The following is a 27,080-nucleotide window of genomic DNA, read 5'->3' as shown; positions in this document are numbered from 1 at the left end:
TGATCACATTTCAAGGGCAAGCCTGGGCTACTTACTGAAATTGTATCACAAAATAAACAGTAAAAGAAAGATCATATTGCATTCATGAACTTTCAACAGTTACTGATGGCTGCACTGGGTCTGAATATGAATGGGCTCATCATCAGCCAGACAAGTCTAGAAGAAAGACTTGGGGGACCCTATCTCTCACTGTTAGATAGATTCAGGGAAAGGGGAGTCATTGCCTTCAGTTGTATATTCACAGGTGATACAACCAGGCTCCAATGGGTAGTCATAATCCAGTGATCACATAGGTAACTATGATTAAGATAAATGGATCACAAAACATTCATGAATCTGGGAAAGGAACAGGTAGTTGGTGGGACTAATAGGGATCTGAGGGATTTTAAAAAGGGTATGAGGGAGAAAGTAGCCAGAATGTAGCATACACATGTATAGAACTGCCAAAGAGCTAACTACAGGGGAAAAAAAAGAGGGCTCATTGTCATGGTTCATATGTATAATGCCAGGCATGGATGTTGAGACAAGAAATATGAATTATCACTTCTTCAAGATTACCTTGAGCTGCAGAGTGAGATCCCTACTCAAAAAAAAAGAAAGAAAACAACAACAAAACCCCTAAACAACAGCCATATAACCCTGCATGCAAATAAATTGTCCAGGTGAGGTCCAATTTGCTGGATCCATTTTTAAGTCTTAGAGGGGCCTAAAGGGAAAAATATCACTCAGGTGGCCAAAGTGCAAAATCTGTTTGGTAGTACTGTACTATGAAGCAGGTGGGTCTCTTGCTTAGCTCAGACACTTAAGGAGACCCTAGGAAATTCAGACAGCTTTCAGTCACACATTTCCAGGGTGACTAAGTAAACTGTGTTCATGGTACTATGTTCTCCATGAAAGCCAGTGTAAATCATTGTAACCTTCCTAGTGACAATGGATGGACTAGAGAGTCCTAGTCAAATAATCCAATCAATAGTGAGTTTGGATGATTTGAATTGCTTCATCAAAACAACAGTAGCTAAGAGGATGCAAAGCGCTGTGGGGCAGTACCTTTCTAATCACCAAGGGTCACCTTTCTGGTAGATGTGTGAAGGGCTCTGGCAGCAAGGTACAGGCAGCAGCTGCTGGGTCTCAATCTCAAATCTTAAAAAGTCATTCTTCTGTTCTTTATGGGAATAAATTTGGCCATTTGACAAGAGTTGTTGAGATGGAGTAGATTATTGAATATCTTCTAATTTTATTAGATATGAAAAAAGAGTCAATATTCATTCAGTAATACAAAAGTAGATAAACTGCTCATACATTAGCTGCTTGATGACATCAGATCTAGTTTCCTTCAGACTCACCAGTGAGACAGAGTTCAGGCCCAAGACCCAGGGACATGGAAAGCACAGAAGTGGGCCTGAATATTTGCTAATTATTTAAGTATTCATTCTCAGAGCCAAAGCCTAGAAAGCAAGTCCAAAATGACTTCTAAGAGATTAAAAAAGTGGAACAGGGATTTCGAAAGTCACATAAGAGAAGGGAAAGGAAGAAAATGAAGTTGCTATCCTATCAAGGAGAGGATTACTAAAGACATTATACACCAGGGCAGAGTGGGCTGCTTTATAATGGGCTTAAAATCCAACCAGAAACACTCTCAACTGGTATTTACAGGAAATCCTCCTGCCTATGTACTAAGTGGAAACCAAAGGAAAATGCCTTCTATATATTACCGTCAATACCGTCAGGAGCACCCTACACAATTTTATGTATAGTATCCAGCAGTCAATCTAAAATCACTTGATATTTTCAGGAAATACAGTCAAATGATGTAAAACAAAACCAATTCAACAACAAAAACAAGACAATATGACACATAAATTATTTAGATATTAGAGTTTTTAGACACTGTGCTAATATACATAATTGACCAATGTGTAAAAATGCATAAAAGCTTGGGAGTTGTTTAGGAGAACTGGGATCTATAGGAAATCATCAAGTGAAAATTTTAGAAAAGTAGTACTAGTAATTCAAATTTAAAAGTTAGTAGAAAACCAATGATAAAGAATTAAAGCCCTAAAAGAAATTCTATAAATTGAAACTCAGAGAGGAAAATGGTGAAAAGATAAGAAAACATCTTGAGAAATATTTAATTGGTTAGATTATTTAATTAAAATTGCTAATGAAATTGGAGTACTAGAAGAACAGAAAGAAATTGTAATAGAAATAGTATTCAAAGAGATAATATCTGACCACCTTTCAAACTGACAAAATTTACCAATTCGCAGATCAAATACATTTTATAAACTCTGAACAAAATAGGTTCAAGAAGATTATGTCTGGACCATGGCAAAGTGATATAAACCAAAGACAAAGTGAAAAATCTTCAAGTCAGACAGTGGAAAAAAGATTTGTTATCTGAAAAGTATGATAATAAGACAATATTGTATCTCATCAATATAAGATCATACAGCATGAAATATTGGCATCATGATATCTTTTAAATGTTAAAGAAAATAGTTGTTAACTTAAAGTTCTAAATTTGACAAAAATATCATTTGAAAAGGAAAAATATAAAATATTCTCAGACAAATAAAATCAGAGATAATGTATATGAGTGCTGAAAGACATCCTGGAAAAGGTTAGGAAGCAAGAAGAAAACAATCTTGGTTAGAGACAGAGAGATAGAAAGTAACTGATGATGCTAGAGAGTGAAAATATCAAAAGCATACAGCAATGCCTTTAGCTTTATTCATATGTAGAATCAAAATGTAACAAAAATATTACAAAAGACAAAAAAGGGACAGGAAATGAAAGCATTTAAAGATCTCCGTTTTCCTCTGTTGAGAAAAAGCACTGATTTCACAACATTAAAAGCCACGTTGTCATCCTTAGATTCTTTTATGTCTAAAGATTGATTGATTAGTAAGACAGTAACCAACTGAGGCTGGAGCGCTGGCTCAGTGGTTAAGAGTGCATACTGCTCCATTGCAGAGGACCCAGGTTCAGTTCCCAGCACCTACTTCGTGTTCTCTCAACAGCCTGTAACTCCAGTTCCTGGGATTCTGACACCCTCTTCTAGATGCTGTGGGTACCCATACTCATGTGCAAATATCTACACACACACACACACACACACACACAGACACACACACACACACACAGACACACACACACACAGACACACACACACACACACACATACACACACACACATGCAATTAAAAAAATCTAAACAAAAGAAACTCTGAAGAAGAAAACCTAATATAGTGATTACATTAACATTAAATGGACTTTTGGCCCCAGGTCAGACTAAAAGGTTGTCAAACTCACAATAAACCCTGTTACCTGATGTTCATAAGAGACCAATGTTAAATCTAAGAATACAAATGGTTAAAGTGAAAGTACAGGGAAGTAAAACAAATACCATGCAAATACTAATCCAAAGGAAAACAGCTTTCTAACATCATATGAAGTACACTGTTAGGCGGAGTATCAGAAACAAATAAAGCTCGTTTTATAAAAGAGTAAATTCAATTAGAAGATGTAATGGTGATGAATTTGGACACAACCATTCACATGCCTTGAAAAAACATACTCATATATATATAAACAGACACAGTCATAGCTGGTAGTTTTAAATAATTTTCTCAGAAAAGATATGACAAGTAAACATTCAGTAGACATATAGAGATTTGAGAGATATGATTAAAAATTTGACTCAATTAGCAGAATCAATCTGTGTCTTTACACAGAGCAGAACACACGTTCTTTTCATATGGCATGGAAAGTTATCAAAGGAGTTCATGACCACAGAGTAATTTCAGAGGATGGAAGTCATAAAACTTTTCTCTCTCATCTCATTGTAAATAAGCTGGAAATCAAATAATAAGACAATAAAAATGAGGAACCCCCTGAGTATTTAGAAATTAAGCAATATACTTCTAATTAACCATAGGCCAAATTATAGTGGAAACAGGAAGCTATTTTAAATGATTATAACAACATGTTATACAAAAATTGTCATGCATAAGGAGACACAAGCAAGGGAACCTTACAGCTTTATAGAAAAGAAGGAAGTCTGCATATCAAGTCAGCAACAAATAGCGTATTAAACTCAAAGAAGGGCACAAGTGTTAAAATCAAGACAAGAAACAAATTTGTTGAAAATATATTTCCATTAGAAAAAAATGAACAGAGCTAAAGGTTTAGAAGAGAGAAAACAAGTCACGGGGGGAAGTGGATCGATAAGTTCCTAAAAAGACAAACTCATCAGTAAAAACAATGACAGAAAAGGAATCTATTCTATCATAAAAAAAATAAAAGAGGTGGGCTGGGCATGATAGTGCACACCTCTAATCCCAGCACTCAATAAGCAAAGCAAGGCAGACAGATCTCTGTGAGTTCAAGGCCAGCATGGCCTCCACAGTGAGTTCCACACCAGCCAGAACTGCAGATAGCTTCCACATAGCTTGAACAATCAATGGTTATTTTCAACTAATGGTTTTGGAGCAGTTGCATACCCACAGGCAACAGATAATGAACCTCAGTCTGAACTTTGCAACGGATAGCGAAATTAAGTCAAAACAAAGCATAGACTTAAGTGTGGAAAATGAAAGTATAAAACACCTAGTAGAAAATATAGGCAAAAAATTTTGGGACAGGGCTAAGCAAAAAGTGCATATATAAGATAGCGAAAGCATGGTTTAGGAAAATAAAAACTCACCAGCAATATAAAAACCATTTGCTGACAAAGAGTCTGTTGAGATGCACAAAGAAACCACAGGCTTGTATAAAATAATAAAAAGCACACATCTGGAAAACGGCTTCTATTTAGAACACACAAATTCTCCAACCTCAGTAGTAAGAGAAAAGTTAGACATTTCAGTTAGATATGAGCAAAGATTGTGTAAGAAGAATGCAGAGATAAAGAATAATCACAAGAAACAAAGTTTCACCTCATTAACTACTAGAGAAATGCAAGTTAAGACAGTGAGCTATAACTACACTCCTATCTGAAAGACCTACCATAGCAATACTACATGCTAGTGAGGGTCTAGAAAAGCTGCTGCGTCTGTCATACTTGCTAGTGGAAAACTGAGAATGACATAGCCACCCTAAATCATTTGCAAATTTCTTATGAATATAAGAATACTCTGCTAGGTGGTGGCACATGCCTTTAATCCCAGCACTTGGGAGGCAGAGGCAGGTGGATTTCTGAGTTCAGAGAGAGTTCCTGGTACTGGGATTAAAGGCATGTGCTACTATGCCCAGCAAGAAGGAAGGTTTTAATAATGGGCTGGGCCTACATTTTGAGTGTGCTAGTAGTTATATAATTATATTCATATATTATACTTACAGAGAACTGCACATGCGCATGCATACACACAGGAGTAGGATTTGGTCTGTAATGTCTACACATAAGGAGAAAAGTGTGCATTCAGTAGGTGTGCTGTGGATGCTCCCAGACAGAGGTGGTGTTTTACTTTAAAGACAGTGGCTGCCCCTTAAGCAACTTCTGTCCGAATTGGCAATTCCAATTTCTGCAGCTACCAGCATCGGTTAGACCACACCACATGGGCTACAGCCCGGCCTCAGGCACCGGCTCTATCACAAACTTTATCTAAATCTCTATCCTTCTCTAGAACTCAGGATTCAAAGGTTGATGTGAAATTCTGCTGGTAGAGAGACTGAATAGCAAGTAGCTAACCTTCTCTCCTAGCTCAGGTCTCCCGAAAAAAAGGGGGGGGGCGTTCTTCTGATCAGCCCCCCTCCCTTAAGAACTCTAGCTACACATGGTTCCTCCCTACCACTTCCTTCTTCCTGTCAGCTAATTGCTGACTCAGCCTCCTGACCCCAGGTTAATTTTATTTAATCAAACAAATGTAACACATCTTTGCATCGTTAACAAAAGCAGTAGAAAAAAATGTACCTTTACACCGTTAAAATAATATTCCACAACACAGAGGGACAGGTAATAAGTTAGTGGAGGAATTACATTTCCATGTAATGATACAAGAAATGTTTATAATTTATCTCCTGAAATTTTGGCTCGCCATATGTTGCAGAAGCAGCTATGGATATTTATATTTTGTTCTTAAAACTTTTAAGGAATGAGAGTGCTCTCCTGCAATGTGGTTTTTAATGTGCTTCTCAGGAGACGGGCTGACCAGCTCACAGCTCTGAAATAAGTATGAAATTGCTTGTGTATATATTTATTGTTTCTTATTCAATCATAATTATGATTTAAAAAGAAAATACCAGTACAGACAGCTGGTATGTCATGATAGAGGAAGATGTTGTGGATTTTCTGGACAACCTTCCTAAGAGTCTAGGTAGGATTATGTTTGGATCAGTGTGCAACAGCTTATCATGTTTAAGGTGATCTCAGTGGCCCACACTTAAGCACACCAGCCTTAACATTGGAAAACCAAATGCAGTCTCAATGACCAACGACTTTCACTCTATGGAAACCCCAAGCTTCATCCTGCTTTGCCATCAACACTATTTCTCCCGTCCAGTATGATTTTGTTTTTCTAAGTCTATGCTAATGGAGGTAAGGAACTTTTATAAATAATATATGCATTAAAATAATGGATTCAAAGACAGAATATTTGACTAAATGGTAAGCCAATACATCTATAAGTCACTAATATCATAATCACAACCCTTCACTCATTCATGGGTGCATGCATGCATTCATTCAAAGACCAATTGGTGAATCTGTTATCTGGCAATACAGACCTAGAAGAATACAAGGACAGAATAAAGCACAGCACCAGTGGGAGATAGACATGTCACACATGTTTTTGCCATTGTGTCATAAAGCAACACAGAGGTCTAGCCCTCTTGACAGGACCTTTGAGAGAAAGTGCCAAATGCTTCCCAAAGCATCATGGGTGGTATTCCCAGACAGCTGACACCTGAAGTGAGCGTCAAAGGACAGATAAGGCTGGCGTTTGCTTGGCAGACCTTGGCAGACCTTGGCAGACCTTGGCAGAATACCCCACAGTGAAAAACTGAGAGATGCCTTGATGGACAGCTGGTAAAGCCTGACCATGCTCGGAGGTGGGATGAACTCTGCATGGCTCCAGCCAGTACTCCCCAGATGTATCTTTTCCTTTTGTGTCCCCACAAAGATTTACAAAAACATCTGTGCTTCTTCACATGCTCTTAGAGTAACACGAAAAAACTTAATCCATAAATTCAACTAGTAGCAAGCAATGCAGCACTGATAACTCACTTAAATTATGAAGTGTTGAGCATTTCTTTCTGGTTTAATTGTCATTTCAAAGGATTACTTTCTACAGTTGGATAAAAAAATTACATTGCTTAATCATTAATGAACAAAAATACACAGAAAATTTTATTTCAATGAGATAAATGTGGTTCCACACACCAAGATCAGTTCTTATGCATGTGGATGGGTAGTAAATATTACTATAATTTAGCATGTTTAATTATCAGTTGTATTGCTTGTTTTACAAATTTTTTTCTTTGTTGTGGAGAATATGTTTTGGGGAAGTGTATGGTAGCCAGTAACTGGAAATAATTATATAGACACATACAGACCAGTCCTGATCTCCCTGATTTATTATAAAGGAGATCATATAACATTCAGCCCTAAAAGTTTTACAGAAACATTTAAAAGTCATTTCAACCAGTGCCCTTTACCCCAATTGCTAAGTTTCTTTTTCAATGAAATGGCTTTGGGAATCATTCTTTTTGCCATGAGCTACTTCGGCGATCTAGTGTTGGGTCTGGGGAAAACCAGTGAGAACTTGGGAACATAACATCACTCTGGCAGCTTGACTTTCCACAACTGAGATCTGTCTTTTCATCAGCAACTTCTCTCTCTCTTTTCTTCCTCTGCAGCATCCCCAAGACCACACAACAGCTCTGCCTTGCTGTTTTAGCTTGTTCCTCATAATCAAAGCTGAAAGGCCTTCTAAGTAGGCACATCTGTATTCCCCCTGCAAGTCCATGAAGGAACAGCTGTGCCACACATGGTCACCAGTTGCTAAGTGCAGAGAGTTCCATTCATTCTGTGCCATATTTGAAGTTTGATTGTACCAGCCCTGTATTGAGTTCAGTTCTCAATGTACAGAGGCAAATATGCAACAAATATAAATGTATTCCACATTTACACATGCAATGTACACATGTATGTGTAAACAATGTACACAATGTATACATGCAAACATTCAGCAAATATAAATGTATTCCACGTTTACACATGCAATGTGCACATGTATGTGTAAACAATGTACACAATGTATACATGCTAACATTCAGCAAATATAATGTATTCCATGTTTACACATGCAATGTACATATGTATGTGTAAACAATGTACACAATGTATACATGCAAACATTCAGCAAATATAAATGTATTTCACGATTACACATGCAATGTACACATGTATGTGTAAACAATGTACACAATGTATACATGCAAACATGCAGCAAATATAAATGTATTCCACGATTAGCCTTAATTTCTGTTTTGAATGCCCACGTTAGTGAATAGTAGAAATTTACTCAGGTGAGTCTCATTTTACTTGGGACTTCATCTAGCCAGAGTAATGGTTCATACATCCTGACTACAGAGGGACCACGATCTGTTTTGTTCTTAGTCACCAGGTGAGGCTGACCACCCGAAATAACCACCATTCTCATCACAGGGTCACACTCATGGGGTCACTGTCACTTTGTGTCACTCCTACTCCCACTTAGCCTCACTTTCTTTCTATCCAGCCACTCTTGTCTAGAACTGGGACACTTACTCAGAAATTCACCTCTAGAGGAGGAAAAATCCATCTGCTATCAGATAAACCTGCCTTAAATTTTGATGCTCAAAAGACAGGGTGATCAACTTTATTGGGCCCACTGCCATTTACAAGTCCCCATCACTTATCTTTTATGTTCTTTCCTTCAACTTACAGGTCTTCTCTAGGCTGATGTGGTAGTGGGTATGTTGGTAGTGTGAAGGTAAAGCTGATGGTCTTTAGTTAATTTGTCATACTGGCAAAACCACAGTCCCTTCAAGACTCAGATGGCACAGACCCAGGAAAGAACCTCCTACTTCCTTGCTTTCAGAGTTCTGTTGTTTACCTCCTAGTGAGGTAAGATATGCACGAGACTCTGGCATTCTTACATGACAGCAACTGAAAGAAAGATAATGAAGCTTAGGAAAAACATTAGTATTTTTAAAACTGTCCCCATCCCTTCACACTGTTGCTTCGGTTTCTCCTGAATCTGTCATTTATTGACCCCACTGCCATCTACATAGTTCAATACTTACCCTTTGCCGAATATGGCAAAAGAAAAGCCGGGCTGCATTTCTAGAACACTGGCCATCTCTAGGAGAACATCAGGATAGGGAGAACTTGGTTGTTGGGGGCAAAGCAAGTCTTGAAATTACACTGACATGATACCAGGGCTGGTCTGAGACTAGCAAAGGGTGACTCTCAACCCTGGGAGGCTGACCCAGGTCTTTCGATATTTTTTTCTCAGTCACTGGACATTATGTTTAGTCTTGTCTGACAACTTTGAGGCCTAAGGAATGAAGCCCAGTCAAGTGTTTTAGTGATGGGAAAAAGAAGGAAGAAGGGAGTGAGCTTGAATAAGGAAGGCAGGCAGAAGTTAGGCCACTTAGCAGTCTTCTTACCTAAACCCAATGCAGTGTGATTTCCTGTTCTCTGAAACACCTGCCTTGGTGTCCTGTAGAAGTAGGGTGGGGTGAGTGGGATGTATTGCTAGCTTCTTGAGAGTAGGAGAGGTAAACTCAGATTCAACATTCTTCAAAAAATGTAATATTTTAATAATTCTTTGAGAATCTCAGATAATGAGATTTTTATCTTATTTATTCCCAACCACACTCTGCCTCTTCTAAGATCCACCCTTTATCTCTCACCCCTATTTTTGTCTTTAATTATTATTTTTGTATGTATACATACATACATGTAAAAATATAAATACACCCATTTGACTTCATTTATTGTTGTTCCTATGTTATCAGGCCTGATTAGTTAGTATTGAATAACCAATTAGAAGACTCATCCCTGGGGAAGATGGATTCCCATTCTCTGAGAAGTTATTACTTGCCTATATCTTTCTGTCTGGGGTAATGCTCCATGAAATTTTCCTAACCTGTGTTGGCCTGTCAACTGGTGTTATCATTTTGCAGGTCTTGTTTAGGCAACCATAATGTTGAGATTTCATGGGTGCAGCTTCCCTGGCCTATATAGAAGACACAATATTGCAGTAGCTGTTCAGGTCCTCTGGCTAATACAGTTTTTCTGTTCTTTCTTCTGAGATGTTCCCTGAGCCTTAGGTATTGTTATAACTGTATCACATGGGGCTGAGCATTTCATGGTAGGTTGTTTTACATTTGTGGACAGTTGTGGAAAAAGTAAATCTCTTAACTCATTTATTAAACAGCTGAAGTGTGTTAAACACTTTTAATTTATTTTATCTAAAGTACATCGATGTTAGTGTTAACATCCCTGCTTTGCAGGGAGTAAAGCTGAGTTGTAGGAGACCATATGGCTAATGACAGCTAGAATGTGGAAGAGCTAGGTACCTTTCTGGCTGCTTCTCCCTGAGTTCCAACTTCATGTGCTTCTGCCCATAGTAATGGCTCTCTACCCCAGCTTTTAAAATACTGATGTGTGAACTCTACTCGGAAATATTTATATTTATTTGTTGAGGTTAGCATTTATAACTTTGTTTTTTACTCCTTTTGATGATTTAATGTACATCTAGAGCTGAAGATCTTGTCCCTCTCATACAGATATGTCTGGTCACTAGGTCTATAATGACCCATGACGGATATTAGAGAAATATTAACTGGTTAGTTCTATGGCTGTCTGTACAAAGAGGGAAGAACATTATTAGATACCACCAAGTTAGTTATAGACTATGTTTGTAGAGGCTGAGATGGACTATTGGGGGTTTTGTCAAAGAATGACTAAGGAAGACTGCTATTCGTCTCTTTTTCAAAGAGGTTTTCCAAACCTTCCATTACAGGTGGTGTCGTCCTCAACCCAGCCTATTATGGCATGCCTGGCCACACCAACATTATGATCCATGAGGTGGGACATGTCTTGGGACTCTACCATGTATTCAAAGGAGTCAGTGAAAGAGAATCCTGTGATGACCCCTGTAGAGAGACAGTGCCATCCATGGAGACAGGAGACCTGTGTGCCGACACTGCTCCTACACCCAAGAGTAAGCTGTGTCGGGACCCAGAGCCAGCTAACGACACCTGTGGCCTCACCCACTTCCCAGGGGCTCCATTCAGAAACTACATGAGCTACACAGGTATCACCACAACCTCAATGCTTTTGTTTTCTCTTAAGGTCACTTAAGTGTCTTTGGGAATTGGTAGGGAGTATGTAGTTAAAGGGAACCAGGGAGGTTCATGGCACAGAGTGTATTTTGTGTTGGATAGTCCTTTATTTTCCATGTGTTTGAAGTATTTGATGAAATGCTGAGGTATTACAGGGTCTTGTTGACTGGATTCTCTTCCATTTAGAGCTTGAAAGTGATTCCTATCATGTATAGTTAAAATGGGACAAAATTAAAAATCCTCTTGTGATCTCTTCAGGTTTTACAACATGATGATTCTCATTGAGGCATTTCCTCTGAAGATGGTCTAGTCTGATAGTGATAAATGACAGGTCGCTGGGTGAAGATGTCTCTTCAGTACTTTTACAGATAGTTAACAAACTGACTTGATTAATTGAGGTACTAGAAACCTTTTACCTTATACTGTGTAAGAAATCATATTCTCTTCTTCCAGCACAACATTGATTCCTAGCTTATTGTTCATGCACTGTGCCCAAAATGATACTATTTAATTTTTTTTTAAAAAAATGGTGCTTTGTTGGCCCTGAGGAAAACTGTATTGTGTGGCCTTGTCCTCTTTTGGGACATCTCCTGGATCATCCATCTCACCTGTGTATCAGACCTTTCTTGTTTCTGGCAAAGAGTAACACTAAGTATTCTTCTAATGATGGGCATAATTATAATTAAAATTGACAACTAATTTGATTTGATCACCTACTCCAATGGTGAACGAAGGTTAATTCTTAGTTCCATGTTTTACTAAAGGCAAACTACCAGCTCCTGCTCATGGCTTTGATGGTACGAATGAACAATGAGCTAGCTGGTTCTGCCTGTGGTCTCTTAAGATATTTCCCTCCTCCAAATTTCATTGTTGTGAAGAATGAATTGAATTCATAAGCACCAACACCTCTGTCTCCCTTAGCCAGGATGAGGTGGCCTTGGAGATGCAGAGTGTCGGAGTAGAGGCTCCTTAGGTACCACCTTAAAGTGTGGCAGAGGCAATGTTGAGAAACAGATGTGGTGGCTTTTGGTCTACTTTAAATAGAAAAGTGCTTGAAATGAAGATCACTCCTTTTCAACCTCATGAAATGTATAATGAACATAGTGATTTTTGCTGTCTCTGAAAGAAAGATTGGGGCCATCATTCCCATCCCTTAAGTTTCCTTGAAATTTCAGCTTCCTCTCCACTGAGCATCGCGAGTGAATACTCATTTTCCTTGGGCATGGACACAGGGTATGTGGCAGATGTAGGTAATTCTGAACACAGGCAAGGAGACCCTCTGCTGAAACACTGCCATCTTGTGGTGTGCTTAGTATGCAACCATCAGTTTGGGACAGTAGTTCTCAACCTGTTGGTTGGTAGCATACAGATATCCTGCTTATCAGATATTTACATTATGATTCATAACAGTAGTAAAATTACAGTTATAGAGCAGCAATGAAAAAATTATGGTTGGGGGTCACCACGACATGAGGAATTGTATTAAAGGGTTGCGGCATTAGGAAAGTTGAGAATCATTGTCTTAGGACAATCCTGTGACTTCATGACTAGAGTCTCACCCTAGGACAATCCAAGAATATAGTAATGAGACAGCTTCTGTGGGAAGCAAGTTCTATGTCTCTGCTTTTCTTCTCCCACATCTGGCTTTCTTTCTGGAGAAGAATGAATTCCTTTACTGAGTCTAATGTTTTCTGAGTCTCGTAAATGCGAGATGTAGGGTGCTAGTCATAGTGAGAATGGAGTGAGCTCTTTGCCTTGCCTTTAGGCAACGGTGCAGGTTCAGCCTTCACATCCTTTTTTGTCTCCACAGATGATGAGTGCACTGACAGCTTCACCCCCAATCAAGTAGCCCGGATGCATTGCTATTTGGACCTCGTATACCAGCAATGGAGTGAAAGCAGAAAGCCCACCCCCATTCCCATCCCTCCCATGGTTATCGGGCAAACCAACAAGTCCCTCACTATCCACTGGCTGCCTCCTATCAGTGGAGTTGTGTATGACAGGTGAGAGAGGTACTCCACTGTCTTTGAATCATTTTAAAAGAGGGGAAGAAAATGAACTGAGGAGGACCCTGATTGTGATGTAAATGTGTACATAGCTGTCCAGGGACACCTCGTGAGTCTGCTCTGGGCTCAGCTCCTTAGCAGTGCTAAGGGTGTCTCACGAGAGTCAGAGGTTCATCGTGTGTGCTTATTTCACACAAGGATGGCCTGGCAGAACTGGCAAAGCATGGCCCATCTGTCTTAGCCAGCTGTTCCTCTGCAGGGTAAGGCTTTCTCCTTGGCCAGCGGTGACTGGGGAAAGGGAAGCAGACCATGTTCCTTTAGTCAGTTCCAGGGTGCAAAGAGAAAGTGTGGGAGTCTACAAACTCAACTCAGCATTTCCAGTACTGTCTCTGTCTGCCACTGAACGCTGTGTTCTGCCTCATGGCCACAATCTGGGATTGTTACTGTCTGTTCTTACTTGCCCCCTCTACTGGCAACTAGTGTTTTATATTTTTATTTTTGTTTCTGAGACTGCCATAGTAGACACTTACTTAATCCATACTCATTGAAGACAATCACAGTACCTGAAGTCAGCTGTCATTTTCCTTTGCTTACTTATAGAACTGAATCTCAAGGAATTCTTTATAAAAAGCTTAGAGAGGGCGAGAGAGAGAGAGAGAGAGAGAGAGAGAGAGAGAGAGAGAGAGAGAGAGAGAAGAAGGAGAGAGATCTGATGTAGCAATGAGGCATATGATTTAACTGAAAAGGCTCCTTGGGCCCATGCAGACTTGGTTCTCGGAAGCCTACACCCAGATGCTGAATAACAGGGAAGCATTTTTTTTTTTTAAATCCTGTTATGTGGAAGACTCTGAGAGACATCTGACTTCACCTGTCTCATGCAGTCCTCACAGCAGGCACCACTCCTCCCTGTGAGTAAGAAACACACAGGGCTGGCTCAAGACCCCACAAGAGGTGATTCGGGGGGTTAGGGGATGGGGGATTCAGAAATGAGGAGCACAGAATAGATCAGAATAGATGAATGCTTTGGATTTTGAGCTTTCTTTCTCATTTAGCAGGCAGACATCTACTCTTATTTTTCTTAATATACTATTTGACTAATTCTTCAAGAACTTCATATAATGAAATTTGACCATATTCACCCCAACTCCTCCCTCTGACTCCTCCCGGATCCATCCTCCCCTTTCCATATCCCCAAATTTGTGGCCTTTACTATTTTTAAAAATACCCCATTGGGTCCACTTTGTGCCGTCCACACACTCAGGTGCAGGGCCATAGGACAGTGACTCCTTTGTGTACAACACTTCACTGTGGCTATCCGGGTCCAGCTAAGGGACCAATGGCCCTGGAGCATGTCCTCATACTCTTTGGATTTAATGAAAGCCTGGGGTTGGAGGCAGCTAAGGAGAGATGAGGATACAATAAAGCCAGTGAATTATTTTTCAAAGCGATACTCAGTTGCTTGAAATCTTCATTCTTTGACTCACACTTAGTCATGACATCATTTAGCACTCACAGCCCTACAAAGTACTTTGCATTGTTATCAGCACCCAGGTTCCCATGGCTCCTTTGGTGACTCAGCACACATCTATGCAATGTGTACAAGAACCATCTTCCTGCAAGTGTGACCTTGTGTAGCTCTGGCAGCACTGTCCTGTGTGGGTACATGCAAACCCGAGTTTTACATCAGTTTATGTAACACGTGTAAACAATTTAATCTTTCAATTCTCTCTCTGGTACAAATGTTACGATAAAGCAGACATCAGAACTGGCTTGCTGAGAGTCTGTTGGCAGAAAAGACTGCAGTTTGCTTCCTTTGCTCAGCTAGGTGGGCTAGTCTTGAGGCCTCCCAGCACGTGTGTTGGAGAGACTCACGTCACATGCCCAGCAATTTGTGTCACGCCTAGAGTTATGTTTACTCCACCCTTGTAGGTATTTGGAATCCGTGTGTCAGAGAGGAGCCCCAGCTACGCACTCTGGAGCAGCCCCGGAAGGGCAAGTGCATCAGGGAAATGTGGTTTGGAATTGTGTCCACGTTAGGAAGAGTACTGATGGAGTCAAAGGGTGGCTCAGAACTACACCCTTTAGTTGCCAAAATACTGAACACTAGGTGATATTTGGGAACTTGCTCAAAGGAATTAAGAAACTTGTGACTTTGGGCAACTGACTTAAAGCTTCCTGAACCCCAATTTTCTCATTTGTAAGCATGGTGTCATCACAAGGGTTAGAAGGAGGTTGTGTAAAACACAAGGCCAGGTTATGTAAGGTGCTTAATGTCATTATTATTGCCGTTGTGTAATAATATGGTTTTACTAGTGTGTTATAAGGTACTAACCTGCTATTCATATGTTCTGTTGGTATGCTGCCTTGATTTTAGGCTAACATTTCAAATATGTTGTTCACAACCGGGCTTCTGAAAACATTCCAAGTATGAGAGACAACTCTCAGAAAGCAGTTGGCCTTGTTACTCAGTATTGTTATCTTTGCACGTTCCAGTTACTCCAAATGTGACGCTTGTAAAAACCTCTTCATAGACTGAATTATCTCACAGACAGCTACAGGACAGACATTTACAGAGGGACTGCTGAAGCCAGTCATGTGCTAATTCTTACAAACACAAGGAGACCTAAGCAGACCCAGATACACTCATAGGCCTAGGAGTCAAAAGAGAATGACTGTAAATTTGCAGTGCACACACAGCAGTAGCCTGAGAAAGGGGCCAACTAGAAAGTGTGTACAGAGAAGCAGGAGCTGGACTCTCAGAGGAAGAAGGCTAAGCACCTCCTGCAAAGACCATATCTGAGTAAGTGAAGTAAGAGTGCTAAGCGAGGATGCTTGAATAGCCTATAAGATTGTTGTAAGGACATGTGCTTTATGCAGTGATGTGAAGAGCATGGAGAATTTGGCCCATAGCATGGTGGAACTTGGGCTAGAAATATAAAGTTTATGAAGGAACTGCAGGAGGTAAGGCTGGAGCTAGTGCTTATCACCCAGAGCTGATAGGAAAGTATGATCCATTGCTACAGGTGATGTCGAATCAAGGGGTGTTACCCTCCACACTCTAGTTTATGCATGTAAGTGAAAGTAGGGCATTAAAAGAATCAGAACATATAGATAGTGACTTCTCTCTGAAAATCATTGTTTTAGTGGCCAGGTATGTGTATCCTGTGCCTTTCTGACACTTAATTACTATAGAAAGGGGTTCTATGTTGGTTCAGGAAAATATGCTTATTTCTTGTTTAATGATTCTAGGACAAGAATCTTGCATCTCACAGACTTCTTCAGGACTTTGTTAAACTTTTCTCTTTCCTGACTTTGAGGTTTCTCATGTCTTGTGAATTTGGCAAAGATGAGGACTTCAGAAGAAGGACATGAGTTGCCAAGATAAATGTGCCCACTTGTCCCCCTGGGCCTGATTTTCCAGTGACACCCTTCTTCCCAGAGTCTTCCTGGCTTCTTTACCCTATTCAACATAAGGACACTTCCTTCTTCATGCTTCCTCTTCCCAGGGCCCCTGGCAGTACGTGTGGTGCCTGTACTGAAGATGGAACATTCCGTCAGTATGTATACAAGGCTTCCTCTGGGCGGGTGTGTGACTCTTCCGGTTACTGGACTCCAGAGGAGGCTGTGGGTAAAGTACCATGGATTTTTGACTAATATTTTAGTGGCTACTGAGCATGAGTAATGGATGAAGCAGTGGTGTATGTTGGTGGTTTTTTTGCACGTGGGTGAGGGAGGGTTTGCTGAATCTTTCCAGGGTCTTGGAAACACTGCTGGTGCTTCTGCATGTCCTATGTTGGTATAATGTGATAGTCCCATGGCTGTGAGGATGTAAAGATTTAACACAAAGGTATCGAGAAGTCAGCCCTTCTCAAGGGTTACCTCAGTGTGAACTAGGGCCAGAAATGTTGCACATGTCTACTCATCTCTGAAGCAGCTTTGGTGCATGATGGTGTAAGCTAAGTGTTTACTCCTCTATATCAGGAGAGTAATAGAGAACACATTGCAAAGAACACTCATGTGCTGGCTGAGCAAGTTTGGGTGGGGGCAGGGTGGACTAGGTGTTCCACACGGATCGTTCTCATCTACACTATTTTATGAGTCTATTAATCACTGGTACTGGTTGTGCTTTGAATGTGATCTAAGCTAGGCTCTAGTAGGGAGAAGATGTTTTTTGTTATTTCATTTCCTGTCCCTCCCCTAAGTCCTCTAACAGTCACATCCTCACTCACATATGTATATCAGGATCTAGAAGACAAATTTCAACATGAGCCTTTTCAGTGCCAGTGCAGAAAATGCTGTGGACATGTCTTCTAGCCCTTCTCCAAGAAGAGCTGACTTCTGTCTTCCCCAGTTTTTGTTTGGCTGATTGATTGGGGCTTGTTGTTTTTGTTTGTTGTTATTGTTACTTTTGTCAAGACAGGGTTTCTTTGTGTAGCCCTAGCTGTACTGGAAATAGTTCTGTAGACCAGGATGGCCTTGAATTCAGAGATCCACTTGCCTCTGCCTCCCAAGTTCTGGGATTAAAGGAGAGTGCCATTATGCCTGGCTCTTCACCATCATTTTTGATACCTACCTAATCATCATCTTCTGAATAACCCCTACCCCCTGCTTTGTAGGTATTAAGATCCACAAAACTACCGAGAAAGGTATATTAGAAACAGTCTATTTGAATTAATTTTCAGTTCTGATTGTGACAAGAAAACAGAACAATAATGATGTATGAGTCTTCTACAATGACTACCTGATGTCACCTTGGGCTCCTAGTTAGTTATTCAAATGATAGAGCCTCAAGGAGAAAGCTGGATGGAGATGATTGACAGGACTAGTCATATATGAATCTTTTCAAAAGAGAACACTTAAGAGATAATCCACAAATTGATGGGCTTTCTGTAAGAACTCTGAAGTCTCCTTCATCCTCTGTCTGCTGATATGGGCTGCTGCTCTTTCTCATTCTTTTAATGGTGGTTCCTGATGCATCTTTTCTCTCATTTCCCCAGGGCCTCCTGATGTGGACCAGCCCTGTGAGCCTAGCTTGCAGGCTTGGAGTCCTGAGCTCCACATGTACCACATGAATATGACTGTGCCCTGCCCAGAAGAAGGCTGTAGCTTAGAGCTGCTTTTCCAACACCCAGTCCAAGCTGATACCCTCACACTCTGGGTCACTTACCTCTCCGTGAATTCCTCCCGGGCACTCTTTGACATAGAGATCTTGCTAGAACTCAAGGAATCTGTACACCTTGGTCCCTTAAACACTTTTTGTGACACACCACTTACCATCAAACTCCACGTGGATGGGAAAGTCTTGGGAGTCAAAGTCTACACCTTGGATGAACGAATGGAAATTGATGCTGCTCTCCTGACTTCTCGGCCCCATAGTTCCTTGTGCTCTGGATGCAGGCCTGTGAGTTATCAGATACTCCGGGAGCCTCCTTTTCCCAGTGGCTTGCCCATGGTGGTGACACACCCGCACAGGAAGTTCACAGACATGTAAGTTGGTCAACAGAATCTTCCAAATCATGGGACTTCCGGAACTTTGTTGCACTTTGGTTGTCTCTGCTTCTACTTTTTAATATTCTGCTATGCTTTTGAAGAAAATTATTTCCCAGAAAAGAGAAAACATATGCCTTGACTGCTAATGTCATCATTATGATGATGGAGAAGTTAGTGTATGAGGTCTTTTAGTTGAGTGAGTTGAATTGATACTAAAGTTGATCAGAATAAGATTTTTCTGTCTTGAAGCAGTGTTGTTTTGGATTCCTTCTTGTAGCTTTCCAATAATCTAGCATAACTTCCATGATTTTCAAGTTATAGCCAATTCTTCCATAGCTACACTAAAAGGTCACAAGTCTCTCAGATGTTAAACACAGCTTCATGATTCATCCATATGTATGTTCACTTTTCCTTCCTTTTCTTATTCCCCCTCTTCATTTCTTCTTTCTTTTGTTTCTAGTTTTCACTTATTTTATTTAGTGTCTTTCCTTTGACATTTAGTGAGTTCTTCTGTGTTCCTGGCACAGTATGCTCCGTGTTAGAGACAAGGGCAAGGGTCAGAATTTAATGTCTGCCTTAGATGCTGCTATAGTCAAAGGCAAGTCCCCCCGCTTGAGAGTCTTCTTAGAGACTGACTGGAGGGCATAACAGGGTACAATAAAGTTTGATCAGAGTGGGTTCCATTAGATGATTTTTGCCATATTAGAAATGATCAAATTACAATAGCAAACTTTATTTCATTATTTTATGCATGGGCTGGGTGATTTCCTCTGGATTGCTTGCTTGATCCCAGGGTAGCATCATACACATATTGGGGCCCTAGCTGAGACAGCTGGTGTGGCTGGGGATGTGAGGACCCTTTTCCTCATGACCACTCAAGCCCAGCTATGGGCTACTTCTCATGGGTGAATGGCTGTTTCTAGGAGAGTTCCTTGAAACAGGAAGGGCAAATTCCCCATCACTTGTAATTTTCAAGTCTCTGATGGAAATTACTCTTGATACTGTTCCATGAAGTTACATGAAAAGTTTCAGATTCAAATAATAAACTGCCTTTCTTCAAAAGGAGAGACAGCTGTCACACAAACCTTAGAGGTGTACATCTTGGCTGAGGTAGGCATTTGGCAACCCACCACAGCTATAAAACCTAGCTATAAAACTTCAAAATGTCCAGTTTGAGCTCCAATACATTCTTCTTTCCATGGTTGTTCTCATATTTGCCATCAGAAGATTGAAAAGTGGTTAAAAAATAAATACACATAGAATGCAGATCATGAGGTAGATTAGAAAGAAAAATTAACATGATTTAGCAGCTGTAGCCAAGCAGTTGATACAGTGTTTGTTATATAATGATATTCACATATAAATGTTTAAGGTCAGTAATATCCTGTTTTATAGATAGAAAACTAAGCTTGCCCTACACTCAGTTGCTGAACTAGTAGATGGTAGTTTCGGGATTCAAACCCCATTTCCAATTGACTCCATCTTTTTCCCTCAGTAGAATACTACCTTTCACAGACTCACTCAGCTCATGGGAGGCCTGAGGTACCTGCTGCTATGTTTTCTCCATAAGAAGAGTAAATGCACAATAATATTTCCATCTAATCCTTTTCCCAGCCACAGAGCCATGTAAGACTTTTAAGCATGGCTGGACAAGAAGAAACCACCCCAAAAGGAAACCAACTGCCGGCATTGACTGGGATAAAATTGAATTTGCTTTAGAAACAGCACCTGGCGCTCCCAGGAGAGGGTTCCTTTCTCAAAAGGGAAAACTAATTTGGAAATTTAAGAGTCTTTAATATTTAGGTGTCTTTCCTATTAAAATACCTAAAAGCCAATACAGACAATTTTAAAGGTATTTTGGAAGCCCCAAATTTCCTGTTTGCTGGTTGCTATGTCAGATTGTGGGGTGGTGGCTCTGTGGTTGCTTTAAAGAGTCCGTTAAAGAAAAGAGAATCTTGGCAGGAGATTTACACTGGCCACTCATGGCAGTCCCAATAATTCTTTGAGATCGTGTTCTCCTAAATACTTGCATCCTATCTTGACTTGGTTGGTACTTTTCTAATCAGGACAAGCACTGGACAAAATTAAGACAAGGCAGAATTTATCTTTGAAACCAGCAGCCCCATTCAGGAGCCCTTTTCCTACCAAATAAATGTCTTGTCTCAATGCTTCCCACTTAATCAATATACCAGGGACCAGAGAGTCTGATAAATTCCTTCCATCTCTCAGGTCAACTTACCAACTCCATTCTTGGTATTTGGGGATAAAGACCAATTTAATGTGTCTCTACCTGGGAATTTTTATCTTCCATGTAGTAATGAACTGTATTCTTGTGTTCTTACTTCTATGAAATATTTGTTCCAGTCTTTTCAATGCAAGAATTCTCTTTTAAGGAAACCATGATCTACAAATCCAAGAATAGGCTTGACTGAAATTCTAGACCTCACTTAGTTTGAGTACTTTAAAAATATAGATTACAGATTTTTCAAAAGTTGCTGTATATTATCTTGGTTAAAAACACTACACACCATCCTACTACATTCTCAAGGACTGTTACCTTAAGTGTTAACTCACCAAGCACTTACTAATACATTTACAAGTGGAGAACATATGGGGCCAATAGAGATAAATATCTACACAAACATGAGGATGCTCGTAGAATTGAGTCCTGATCTTTGTTTCAGTCAACTGGCATGTTTCACATTTTGTTTCACATAATTGTTCCCTTAAACTCATGTGAACTAACCGCAAAGGACCCAGGGCACGCTACTTTGTGGATGTGATCGTCACAAACTCATTGGTTTCCACAGGGAGGTCACACCCGGGCAGATGTATCAGTACCAAGTTCAAGCTGAAGCTGGAGGGGAACTTGGAGAGGCTTCACCTCCTCTGAGCCACATTCACGGAGGCCATTACTGTGGAGATGGGAAGGTGGCAAGGTAAGTCACGTGTATGCAAGACAACGTGAGCTGGGTTGTGCTCAACTGCTCAAAGAGGCGTAACCCTCTATTTGAGCTTAAGTTAACTTAAAAATGTGTAGAAGCAAGGGACTGCATATGTCTCATGTAGAAATTCCAAAATCTGGGGTTTTGAGGGGTCGCTGGCACCTCTGCATAGTTTGAAGGGAATCCACTTTTAGTCAACATGGTCCCCGGATTGGGCTGACTCTCTGGGGCCCCCTTAAGGTGCCAGTGAGGAACTGCAGCACAGTGAGGTAGGGAAGGAATTAATGTAGATGACAGTTAAATAATGATGGAGGATATAATTTATATTTTTGGTTGTGAGCCTAGCCTTTAACGGCTGAGCCATCTCTCCAGCCCAGAGGATATAATTTAGACCAGTGTCTGCTTGTTCAGTTTTTACAAAGTGGATGTGATTGGTGGGAAGAGAGTTACTCCACTTATTGTATAATTTTCTGTAAGCATTACCAAGGGAGAGATATAATGATTCCTTTGGTTCCTTAACATCCTGTGATCTTCTTCCTATTGGCTTGTGTTATCAGACTGGGGAGCAAATTCATCTGGTTTGGAAGTTGTCCAAGTTCAGTACTGACACATATCCAGTCCTAGGAAACCCAGACCAGTTGGTCAATCCTCATCTAACTTATCCTTCATACTCATCTCACCTACACTTATATAAAGCTGCTGGGAGTGGGGATCTGGGAGGCAAAGTATGATGCATTGCCAAATTCTGCATCTTATTAAGATGGCCAATTTTTTAATTTCTCAGACCAGGAAAATATATACTGAATTCTATATCCTTTTGTAGGATTCTATCTGACTAATGATCACTGAACATTGTTTATCTTGGTCTGCTGAGATCCTCAGGCTATGGTCTAATCCTATTCCATCGCACTAAAGTACAAACACTACGTATTATTTCCCATATGAATACAACAGAAATCACTTAAATAGGTAAATCTCACTTGTTCGTCCTTGCTCCTCCCCAGCTCATCCTCAGTATGCTAGCTCTCTTCTTGTGCCATTCTCCAATTGTGGCTCCCATGAGGCCTTAGCCTCATTTGCCTGGGAATATATAGCAGAGTGTATTGCAGGACCGTCTTCCTAATTTGGTAGCCATATTTACTCCTGTCCCTTGAAGCAGCTTAACTAGAGGCAGCAGTTCTCTGCTTCTGGGTCTCACAAAGTCCCATGCCAAGAGCTCCTGTTTGCATTCTTCGGCTGCCCAATCAGTACTGTTGTCCAGGGGAAGACACTTCTGAATCCCAGCTTTGCTTCAGCTTGGAGCACCCCAATACACAAGGCAAAGGGAGTCATGCAAGTGGTTTAACCCACTTGATTCCAGATAAAAGACTATCAAGCTAAGCACTAGGGAGGGCCCTGAAATTTGGAGCAGCGCTTATTCAGAAGTTGATTTTCACAATACATGCTGTCCACCTACCATTTGAACCATGTGGCACTTGAGACTTCAAAAATGTGGTGAATGCAACTAAGATGTGCAATATTTATTTTAATTTAATTTAAGGCAATTTATTTCTAAAACTGAAACTCAATTTAGTTGTTGGAAAACCTTTAAGAATAGCTTGAAAGTTTGAGATAACTTGGATAGATGAATTGACTTTTTCAACTACAAATATAAAATTGAAGTAAAGGTGAAGTATTTGAAGTGAGATGTAAGTGAAAATGAATTTTAAATGCAGTAGACTTCAAGTGTTTGGGATACAAAAGGAATGTTACATGTCTTATCAATCATTTTACATTGATTAAAAATTCAAATGGTAATGTCTTAAGTACCCACATTTTGATGAAATACAGTTATTATAGCTAACTTTATCTATTATTTTTACTTTTTAAGTGACTACTAGAAATTTCAAAATTGTATGTATGACTCTCATTAGATTTCTATTGGGCAGCACTGCACAAAATGATATGCAATATGATTATGCTAATTGTTTAAATTGTCTTCAAAATAAAATTGTAAAGTTGCCTCTTTCCAAGGTTATGACCTAGAACTCAGACAGGGAAACATTGGTGTAGACCACTGGTTCTCAACTTTCCTGATGTTGCGACCATTTAATATCATTCCTCATGTTGTGGTGACCCCCAATCATAAAATTGTTTTTGTTGCTACTTCATAACGGTAATTTGCTACTGTAGTAAAAAAAAATAATGTCAATATCTGTGTTTTCCAATGTTCCTAGGTGACGCCTGTGAAAAGATTGTTAGACCCCCCAAAGAGGTCGTGGCCCACAGGTTGAGAACTGCTCATGTAGACCAGTCCTTTCTCCATACATGAGTAAACTAGGAATGAGCCTTGGAAATATTTCCTGAATATCACACAGTAGATTAGGTGCCTGGGGCCGTCTCTGACAAACCATATTGCCTTAGTATGAAAAGAACATGAAGGGGCTAGAGAGATGGCTCAGTGGTTAAGAGCACTAGATACTCTTCCAGACGACCTGAGTTCAAGTCCCAGAACCTGTAAGTGGGCTCATATCTGTCCACAGCTTCAGTTCCAGGGGATCTGACACTCTCTTCAGGCCTCTATGGGTAAAAGGTACACAGTTATACAACCTGGCAAAAACATACATATAAGTTCGAAATAAATAAGTCTTAAAAAGATCATTCAAAAATCTGTGACATAGATGTATATATGAGTTAGTTTGGGAAGAGAAAGAATGTGAAGTTTTTTTAAACTTTTTTTTTTCAGTTCTGGGGATTAAAAGCAGGCTTTCCATAAACTGGGCTAGTGTTCCATTACTCAGCCACATTACCATCCCCTCATAATTTCTTCAACTATACTTTTCCTATGTTTTCATTCCTGTACTCAGTTCTGTCTTACAACTTAAAATATGATTACTGTGCTTTTGCGTCTGTACCATAGTTTTAATTTATTTATAAGCATTCTCATCTTAATTCATCTTTAATCCATCCCCATAGTGACCTTTGAATAATGGCTGGAGCTATTTGTGATAATCTTGGTCTGACAACCTTTTAGAATTCCAAATTTCTTTATATATGGAGCTATTGGACATACTGAAAAGTAAAGGAGGAAAAACTGTAAGCCAAAGCCATTTTACAATAGCCAAATCTTACTTTTTCCACAGAAGTTTTGATTTAAGTTTTTTCTATTTTGTTCTCATAACATGCTTTATGAAAGAAATCTCACTGTAGACTAACTTACCTGTCTTGACCTACATTTAGTCATCAACTAAGGTTCAAAGATGACTTTTTCTTTTTTCCCTGTAATATATGGTATCTGCCACTAGGTGGTAGTAGGAAGTAAGGACAGTGACTTGAACCTTGGCTGTGCCATTGTTTAAGACAGCCATAAGGGCGCTTCTTGAATCTCCTAGTTACATATAAACAGGAGATTTAACTCTGCAAAATCTGACTTTTATAACTTAACCTGCATAAAGGAAAATGATTTAATGTAAAATGATAAAAAAAATCATAAAATGACACAGATGGGCAGGCCTTCTCACCAATTAGCTATTCCTGTTTTGATTGCTTTGTTTGTGAGCAAGGATCTGTCTTTGTATCCAAGGCTGACTTGGAATATTCTATGTGTTTTCAGAGTATTGTGTGCCTCTGTCTTCAGGAAAATCAGCTACTGTTTAAAATTGTCAATGGTTTTTAATTAAATTTATTAAATGCTTTTAAGTAAAAACATTAAAAATGCAAAACCATGTGATGGTTTTGATATAATATTTAAACAGGTCAAACATATCCATCTCTTCATATATCACTTTCTTCCAGTAAAAATATTTCAAATTCTCTTTTCCAGCTTCATGAGTACACTACACGTATTTTTTTTTAGTCAGTCCATTGAGCAAAAGCACACCAGGACTTGCTCCTATGTAATTGTAATTCAGAACATATCAATGAACCTTTCCCCATCACTCCCTTTTCTCTGCCCTCCTCAATCTCTGTTAACCATCATTCCACTTTCAAGGTGTATGAGATCAACTTCATGCATCCCCAATATGAGCAAGATTGCAGGATACTTCCTTTATGTGCCTATTTAATTTTTACTCAACATAATGATTTCCAGCCCCATCTATGCTGTCCCCAAAGACTGAATTCTAGTTTCCTTTGAGGCTGGATAGTACTCTACAGGATATGTGTCACATTATTTTTCTCCATCCATCAGCTGATTGACACTTAGGTGGTCTCATCTCTTAGTTATTTTGAATGATGCCCAGGAATGGGGTTTCAAGATTACATATTAACCCTTTGTATGTGTGTGTATGTGAATGTTTGTGTGTGTAAGTTTGTATGTGTGTTGTCTTAGTCAATTTCTTTCATCCATGTTTTATAATTTGCATTATAAATGGGGTCACTTTCTTGATTTCTATTTCCTGTAATTAGTTATTAGCATATTATAAAGCTACTGTTTTTGTAAATTACTATAGCTAATAAATAAATTAAGCAAAATTGAAAGCTACAAATTGGCTACTTCTAAGACCTCATTTATCACAGGGCTGGAGAAGATCTTGCCAGGCACACTTCTGGCCTCCCACAAGGCTCTCCCAGACGTTTCTATGCCATAATACACTTGGTTTCTAGGGATTCCTACAACCTACTGACCATGCTAATCTACCATTTTGCTAAACTCACATCTACTTTAAATATTTATTTTTGAATATTTCTTATAAATTGTTATTTTTTACAGCTTTTAATTTTTAAAGCATAAGGAGGAATTTAAATGAAGTAATGGTAGCTGAATGAGAAAGGTCATTTTATGGGTGTCTAACTGTGTATTTCTAGGAGTATGGGGGAAATGTGCGATGATGGAGACCTGTTGAGTGGAGATGGGTGCTCAAGAGCATGTAAACTAGAAGAAGGCTTCAATTGTGTGGGTGAGTCTAGGAGGATTGTGTCTTACTTTTAGAGATATAACTGTATTGTTTTGTGAATTCTTAGTGTCCTGCAGCTTATTGATAATTAAAACAGTACTACCAAATACTACATATATAGTAATTAAATTTTCACTTAAACCTTTAAGAAACTAAATGGAGGCACAAAAGGCTTAAAAGATTTCTTTTTGCTTATTTACCTGAAAGTGCTAGTTAGAAATTGAGCCAAAGGAGTGCAGATCTAGAATTTCATACTAGACAGATTGTACTGGTCCCCTCCTTGATGGTACCAGGACATTCTCTTGAGTCCTCACACATATGCCAAAATGCCAGATAAGCAGAACAATAATGTAGATGCTACATAAAAATTAAGGTCAGGGAGTGTTCTAAGCCAGAGGAGAAGCAAGCTATCTCTTGATGTCTATGTTTAA

At 39.6% G+C, this 27,080-nt stretch overlaps 1 protein-coding gene across 1 annotated transcript in view; it reads left to right on the top strand.

Moving 5' to 3' along the window:
* Positions 1-27,080, top strand: part of Pappa2 (pappalysin 2) — a 253,241-nt gene that overhangs the window by 89,300 nt on the left and 136,861 nt on the right. Inside the window, exons 5-10 of the mRNA XM_052737329.1 lie at positions 11,013-11,306; positions 13,145-13,337; positions 16,847-16,968; positions 18,338-18,827; positions 21,641-21,769; positions 26,561-26,652. Coding sequence (XP_052593289.1) covers positions 11,013-11,306; positions 13,145-13,337; positions 16,847-16,968; positions 18,338-18,827; positions 21,641-21,769; positions 26,561-26,652 — 1,320 coding nt within the window. The remainder of the gene's footprint in view (positions 1-11,012; positions 11,307-13,144; positions 13,338-16,846; positions 16,969-18,337; positions 18,828-21,640; positions 21,770-26,560; positions 26,653-27,080) is intronic.

The sequence above is a fragment of the Peromyscus californicus genome, unplaced genomic scaffold (genome assembly GCF_007827085.1).
Source record: "Peromyscus californicus insignis strain IS unplaced genomic scaffold, ASM782708v3 Scaffold_14__1_contigs__length_90479793_seg_2, whole genome shotgun sequence".
NCBI lineage: Eukaryota > Metazoa > Chordata > Mammalia > Rodentia > Cricetidae > Peromyscus > Peromyscus californicus.
This window is presented reverse-complemented; position numbering and strand designations above follow the sequence as displayed.